Here is a 7,885-nt window from a genome sequence, read left to right as displayed (position 1 = left end):
GCCCCCCCCCCAATCTCAATCTGATCTTCTTTCAATTTTGTGTTTGTAACGTGTACACCCAGTGTGATAATACAAAAAATATATAATACGATATATGGATTCTTTACTTGCATTTGCCAGTTCACACGTATTATGGTAGGCATAGGCATATAAAGCACTTAGATGCGGGTTACACCTGTTCTGTGGGTAATTAAGAATTTTTGCTGACATTCAGTCACTTTCCATCAGAAGCACTTTGAATTAGGAACCTGTAAGGTCATACTTGTCCCATTTGTCTCTCAAGATGTATGTTTTTTCACATACTATAAATATGCTGAGCAAGAAGTGCTGACAATGCATTTTTCTTTCTGCATGAGTATAATGAATCAGAATTAGAAGTTACAAAAATTGTAAATCATCGAGCTGTGTCCTCTTCTTTACAATCTTTGTATTTTGCAAGTCCTACATGTAAATGTAAGCATCCCACAAATGAGTCATCTGTATACCATTCATCACCTTAAAGCACTGATGTTTTACCTGAATATTTTGGGGAAAATTCAGACCATTGCAGCAGGTCAAATGATGATTCATTTATTTGCAGTACAGTACAACATCAGATACAGTGTTCTTCAGAGATGTGCCCTCAGGTCACATAACTTGAAACTGAGTCAGACTCAGGTCACAAATGTGATGATTTTAGACTGCAGTGAAAATAGTGCTCTTCAAAAATTACAATCAGTGATGGAGAAGCTTCTTACTTTATTTGACAGTTGAGGTTGCACATGACAAATTGAACAGTCCATTACGAGTTTTTCAGTACCGTAAAATCAAAGTTGACTTGACTTGGCTTTCTTGACCTGGGACATGAGTGCAATAACTTGAGACATTCTTTCTTGTGACTTCCAAGACGTGATTTAGTCCCACCTCTGGTGTTTTCAGTCCAACAACACCACTGGTTCCTGACCCAGCCCAAGCTCTCTGAGAAGACGAGGAACAACTCCCCAAAATCCTCAGCAGGTATGGAAATTGGGAAGAAACCTCGGAAGAGGCAATTCAAAGAGAGATCCCCTCTACACAGACGGCTGGGCCTTACACAGGACATCGAGATGGGGAAAATTCCAGTATCCGTATTGTAGAAATGAATATTTTCATTTGTGTTGTCCTTTTCTTTCTGTCCAGGTTTCTTCATGTGGGTGGGAGGATCCAGCAGGGCACACAGCTGACAGTTGTGAGGTGGGCTCCAAGGTTTGTCCTGCAGCTGGAAGAGACAGAGAGGTAACAGAATTCAGAGCAAACAATGGACATTACAGGACTACGTCATGACATGTCATAATCAACACTGCTGTGTGTCCTGCAGTGAGACTATGCGGATACTTAGTTGAGCGCAGAGCGCATCTGTAGCTCCTTCAGAGTGGCTCGCAACTCAGGGTCTCTGGTCAGACACATATACACCAAGATCTTGACCTCTGGGAAACGAGAAAAAATGGAATGAAAGGTTTTAGTGGAAAGTGATTCAGTGAAAAAAGATGAAAGATCTGGTGTTGTCCGTGTGTTTCTCACCATTGGACAGTGCTCTGTCGAACTGAACGTGTTTGCTCATGAAGCTCATGGTGCTAAAGGTCCTATGTCCACACAGCAATGTATAAAATAGCGCTCCAAGCTGCCAAACAGTGGTGGGACAGGCCCTGTATTTCTCACAGTCAAACCACTCGGGAGGGAAGTATGCACGGGTACCTAGTACACACATCAGCAGAGCAATGGAGGGAAAAGACAGGAAGGGATGATGAGAATCTTTGTTTAAACATGAAAATCATTATTTCAGAGATTGGCAAATGACTGAAGAGCACAAGCCAGATATCATACCACAAAAAGTAGTGAAAGACGCCTCAGTGGAGAAGCTGCCACAGCCGAAGTCGATGATACGCACTTTGGGTTCTCCACCGTTCAACTGCACCAGGACGTTTTGTAACTTGATGTCCCGGTGAAAGACACCCTTTGAGTGCATGTCGATGGCTGCGTCCACCAGCTGTCTCAGGATCATCTGAGAGAGACAGAATGAGAAGAGAAGGTCAGGAAAAATGTATCTCTTGAACAACACAATGAAAAATATGGCAGCAATGTAAGTTCTGTATTAGTTGTCTTTACGAACTTTGATCTTCTTGTAAAGACCCAGTTAAACAAACATTTAATAAATAAATGGATAAAATTCTCAGAAAGAAAATCATTTCATTTGAATGGAATAACTGAAATCAGTGGATTGCTGCTCTTGTAGTGTTTAAACCAAATCAAACGAGCTGATGGCAGGTGTGCAGAAAAAAAATGTTTAGTGGACACTCATGACGTTTTATCAAGTCTGGAGTTTGGCAGCACACACACACACACACACACACCCATACAGAAATATTCTCCGCCCAGCGTCCATACCTTTGCCTCATGTTCATCCAGGTATCCTCCACGAGATTTTAGGTAGCTGAGGAGGTCCATGCAGTTCTCCGGTCTTTCCATGACCAGTATTATCTCGTGGCCCAGATCATACCAGTCCAGAAGAGACACAGCAGTGGATTGTCCAATGGATCCTGGTAGACCTGTGGCTTTCAGCATGAGTGCCACCTCCAGAACGATGTCGAACACCTTCCCATTGCATTTCTAAAGAAAAAAAAATGCTTGCATGCCAATGACTTGTAATAAATTCCAACACCGAATGTTTCAGACACAGAGATAAAACATGTGCAGCTCATTCACAGTATAGCAAAGACACATTTAACGTTCACATTTTGTTTTAAGTACATCAGCTGGTGTTCATCATCTGATCAAATTACTTACAACTTTTTCTAATCTCACAGCCCTGATGGGAATGTGCTTGATGGCAACCTGCAAGACAGAAATTCAAATGGTTTAGTTTGTGTGTAAACCCACCATGACATCACACATTGGTTTGCAGAGCGCAATCTTGGTTAGCCAAAGAGAAGTGACCAATTACACATGTAGGTGTACAGGTCCTCCCCACCACACACACACACACACACACACACACACACACACACACACACGCACACACTCTGCTATATTATCATCTGCCATAAAAAAGTGATGCACAGAGAAACAAAGCTCAGTGTGGGAACACCTGCTCCTCAGAGTCAAATGTAAATTAAGTTTAGTCACGTCATTAAAAGTTACTGCGACTGAACAAATTTAAAAACTGTGTAAGCAGGAGAAGGATGAGCTAAAACTCAAGCTAGCTTGGGCTGAAAGCAGGCAAGCTAACCACAGAGTGTGACCCTTTTTGCAGAGGTACCACAGAGACACAACTCAGTGTAAAAGTAAGTGTGATTATGCGAGACGAGTGTGTTCCTCACTCAGAGTCTGTCTGGCACACGGCAGAAGAAGCACAGAGAAGCTGACTAGTGCGGCTCCCCGAAGCTCATTGAGTCAATGGAGAGCCAGAATCAAAGAAAGAAAGCATCTCCTGCATTTCATGTCATTTTGTATTTTCCCCAGAAATGAATTAGTTTTAATTAGCAGTTAGTGGATGTCTGGCTAGTGAAAGCAGATTTAACCAAAACCCAGACATTAAGGCACAAAACTACACTTTATCGTCTATTTCAGGTAAACGGGACTACAACTTATATATTGAGCATGTTGTATTGATAAGACCTGGACCTTGCAATTGAGACCATGAAGCCATGAAGTAATACAGTAATTCATCAAGTAAGCAGCATGGTCCTTTTCTCTTAAGATTACATACAGATGGACTTTTGTCATCAAGTGGAGTGTGCCCATTTTTTAGACTGGGAAACTCAGCTCAGCACGTACAGTACACTGTCTATAGCTGATACATCCTGAGGATCAGTGAATGTTGCAGTGTGTGTGAGCGTGTGTTTGTAAGACTTACTGGTTGATGGTCTGCTTTACGGAAGCCAGCGCGCACTGAGCCGAAGCCTCCCTTGCCGATCGGATCCAACTCGCAGTACTTGTTCACGAAATTAGCTGAAAACACACAGACAGACATTTTCTTCTGAATTCTTTACTTATTTTTTGATACTTTTAACATGAATACTTTCACTCCTATTGTTGTTCTGTCATTTTGTTCCCCACTGTCTGCTTACCTCTGCTTGCGTTTAGTGAGGAGGCCAACTCAAAGATTCTCTCCTCCTCGGATGAGGCGTTGCTGGTGTTGTAGGTGATGTCTCCTTCTGCTGATGAAGAGGAGGATTCAGTATCACTGAGCAGAGGGAACCAGGACACTCCACTGTCACTACGACTGGTTTTCTTCTCAGGTGCCTCATCATCGTCGCTGGCCTTTCTCTTGTTTGTTTCTGTTTTGGGCTCCACCACAGCTATTACACTGGGGTCAGAGTTGGAGCTGTTTCTGATGCTACACCTTCTCTTCTTTTCAGGAGGTCTGGCATCTACACTGATCTTCCTCTTTCCCCTCTGACTGATTCTGTCCTTTACTGACACATCACTGTGTTCAGAAGGGTTGGTGAGGTTACTGCACCTCATCCTTTTGTCGGGCATCCTGCCATCATCACTAGCCCTCCTCTTTCTCACGCTGACATCCTCGTGAACATTGCTACAGTTGTCACCTGTCCTGGGTGACCCCGCAACAACACTCATCTCACGATCTGCCTGCATGTTGTTCTCTAAAATGAGAAATAATCTGTTTTGACTGCAGTACGTTTTAAAAATAAAGCAGCGACTTAAACATGAACTGCGATGGTCATGTATTCAGACTGACTCAACATAAGGATCATAGAATAAACTTCATTTGTGATGGATGTGACAGATTACGTCAGTATTGGCCAGAAAGGAAATAAGCATATTATGGATTTAATTAAAACTTCAGCCCCATTCACCTACTTTGTGCAAAATGTTGCTCCTTTTAAATGCCAAAAAGCTGCTACTTGGACAGATAGATGAATTTAAAGATCTCATGTCTGAAAAGGTTTGTACTTTGAACAAAACCTAAAGAACCTCTCTGTTACAAAAACAGATCTTATATTGAAACTTATCTGAGAAGTAAGCCTACGAGGTTTTGCCTAAAATGACGCTGGTGTCACACTGGACTACAAAGACCAACTGGGCCCACAATTATAATTTTAAACTTGCATCAGTTAGTCACAGCACATTAAAGATTAGTGTCCAGGATTTGAGCAAACACACAACAACAAGACTATGAGCTGTAACTGGAAACACTTTGCACCTACCTGAATCTGTTCTGGAGGTCAGAGTCATCAAATGTTGGGTGAACTCAGGAGAAATCGTCGAATTAATGGAAGTTTCAGATGAGTTGTACTGTAAACACGTGCAGATAACCTGGAGAGTGTGTACTGATACCGAGTGAATCTCAGATCTGTTGGAGAGCACACTGTTCTGTTCAGAATGTGATGACACATCAAAGTCAGATGAAAGGTAAAGAACCAAGAGTGTGCAAACTAGCATTCTGAAGTTCCATCACACAAGATTCTTTTTTTTTTTTTTAACTATTTAACTATTTGACTTTACATATATATATAATATTATATTCATAGATATTTTTCAGAGGTCAGGTGATTAATTCAGTCCCACACAGACTGTGCCATCTTTATGGTCACAGTAATGATTAACCTCAGTTACCTGCTGTTATCCACCACACTCACTGGTCCTCTCATGATGACAGACATTTCATATTTAAAGTGTACAGTGGTGTTAGTCACGACAAAGCAGTAAATCAGATAAATGAAATATTATTTTCTGATTGTTTCATGTATTTGTGTTCTACAGCACAAATAAACCACATTGCTGTGTTTTAAGTGAATTCACACACCAATCAAACACACAGACCTGCAGCTCTTTATACAGCCATGAGACAGATAGGGCCTATAGCCTACAGTCTGACCTCACACCCTGCACACTGTTACTGGCTGGGGGCTACAAGCCCACAGACTGATGCTCAGAAATGTCTCTGACACTGTGAAATAACAATATGAAGAAAATGCAGGCACACACAGAGTCTCTATAGGCATAACTGATGACTGAGAGGTCATACTGATGTCTCTGCTATGTCTAATCATATTTTGACATGATTCTGAGAATTGTGATTTTATGTTTTAAAAAGCTTAATCATGCTATGTAGGAAAGCAGGAGACATTTATGCATGGAAAAAGATACTGCTCTCAATTGACCATCCCTGTTTAAATAAAGATAAACAAATAATCTGGAAAATGAAAACTTGTCACAACAAGGCCTCAGAGCTTTCATTGCCTTTCCTGGTACTTGATACTTCTTCTAGGCATTCACAAAAATATCTAAGAGTTTAAAACAAGTGCCGAAGAGGCTGAGGTGTCCAGAATGTTCCTGATATGGCTCAATCTCCAAAAACACTGGATCACACAGCTAGATATATTTTCACATATTCCCTGGCTTTCACTTCTCTTCTCCTCTACATGTAAATAATTGTATCTTTTCATAGAGTTACCCACCCTATTACAGGTAACCCAAATCAAAGTCACTCGCTTATGGCCATTGCAACATGGCTGTGCACATTGCGCTTACCTCTCCACCAAGTGGCAGTCAAGTACGGATGGACAGATTTGGCATCTTCAGTGTTTCTGTGGAAGTTTCCCAGCTGAAGCTCTGTTTCTTAAGAGCCAAAGTTTTTAAGTATTCATCAGCTTTTGAACATCAGGTTTTCCTTTCCTCTACCCATGGCCACAGCGCTTAACAAGCCACATTTTCTGTCCAACTCTAAATTGCTTGCAGGTTTACAGTAGTAAGTTCAAGGCACGGCAGAACCAGTAAAGACTACCTTATCAGTCCTCTGTTCTCTTGTCTCATTATTGTCTGTTATCTCGTTCAAAGCTCATGCTAAGATATATAGTTTTCATTCTCAAGCTCCGATTTTACTTTTAAATGATCTGAGTCATGTATGACATAATGTCATGCAGATGACAGAGCTACTGCCATCAACAGCACGAACATGCTTTTCTGCAATAACCATGACACCTGACACACCAGGTGCCATCATGAGGCCAAACAGGAAACATATTTCACATGGACAAGGAAATTTACATCCATTAAGAGCCAGATGTGGGTAGATTTTTAACTGAGTAAATCTTGCTAGACTATGCCAAAATGGCGAGTAAATGATTGTCATGTGATAAAACGTCTCAAATGTGTTTTTTGGGTCACAAAAAGCACGCTTCTAGCTGCTGTTTGCTATTAAAGTACACCTCATAATCTTTGAAATCAACATTTTTTCGATTTCTTTCTCATTCTCCTTCGTTGAAATACATGGGCCACATCTCCAAGTACATTTTCGTTCTTTCACCACAGCATGTTTAAAAATTAGTTGCTAAAATCCAAACAATATTGTTGTCAGCCAACTCCACAATACCCTTGTACAGCAGGTCCCCTCTGAAATAAATTGTTTTGTTTAAATGCAGTATTTTTAAATAATTAGTCATACCCTATATATATATATACACTTTGGCCAACATAAAATATGCTGTGTCGGTGGATTTCTTCATCTATCAGAAAAAAAATTATGTGAATTATGTCCTAGTAATACAGTTGTAAGAGTACAATAATAGCTGCACAATAAAATTGTCATACCAGTGCTTTAACCTTCAGAAAATATCTATGTTACCATGTTATGGTGATGGAGCACATGGGTACTTGCTACCAGCCCAGTCAGTGCAGTGCATTGATGCCAGGAGCTTGGCCAGATGCAAGTAGTTAAACGACTGTGGTGACATCCTGCAAGATGGTTCCAAATCAGCGGCTCAGAGACCAGCTGAGGTCTGGTCCTGAAACAGCAATGCAATACAGTCAATACAGCAAACATCATCTTTACAATCAACAGTGGTATCAAATATTTGCATTCCGTTAGGTCTGCTGCTACTGAACTCCCTGACTTAACAGAAAG

At 41.0% G+C, this 7,885-nt stretch overlaps 1 protein-coding gene across 1 annotated transcript; it reads right to left on the bottom strand.

Annotated features, from left to right (window-relative positions):
- Positions 1 to 423: 423 nt before the first annotated feature.
- On the bottom strand, positions 424 to 4,068 carry LOC124070040 (serine/threonine-protein kinase pim-2-like). Its single transcript, XM_046409652.1, has 6 exons — positions 3,872 to 4,068; positions 2,803 to 2,850; positions 2,404 to 2,625; positions 1,843 to 2,020; positions 1,540 to 1,713; positions 424 to 1,445 (listed from the first exon to the last, which is right to left on the bottom strand). The coding sequence occupies exons 1-6, from the start codon at positions 3,986 to 3,988 to the stop codon at positions 1,354 to 1,356; spliced, it is 831 nt and encodes a 276-aa protein (XP_046265608.1). The 5' UTR covers positions 3,989 to 4,068; the 3' UTR covers positions 424 to 1,353.
- Positions 4,069 to 7,885: the final 3,817 nt, after the last annotated feature.

The sequence above is a fragment of the Scatophagus argus genome, chromosome 13, assembly GCF_020382885.2.
Source record: "Scatophagus argus isolate fScaArg1 chromosome 13, fScaArg1.pri, whole genome shotgun sequence".
Classification (NCBI taxonomy): domain Eukaryota; kingdom Metazoa; phylum Chordata; class Actinopteri; family Scatophagidae; genus Scatophagus; species Scatophagus argus.
The sequence above is the reverse complement of the archived record's forward strand: the minus strand, read 5'-3'. Positions and strand labels throughout refer to the sequence as shown.

Coding starts and splice junctions, on each gene's coding strand:
- LOC124070040 (XM_046409652.1), bottom strand. CDS start 3,988: ATGTCTGTCTGTGTGTTTTCAGCTAATTTCGTGAACAAGTACTGCGAG. Junction 2,626..2,802: donor CTGTGAGATTAGAAAAAGTT/GTAAGTAATTTG, acceptor TTTTTTCTTTAG/AAATGCAATGGGAAGGTGTT. Junction 1,714..1,842: donor GTCTTTCACTACTTTTTGTG/GTATGATATCTG, acceptor TGTGTGTACTAG/GTACCCGTGCATACTTCCCT.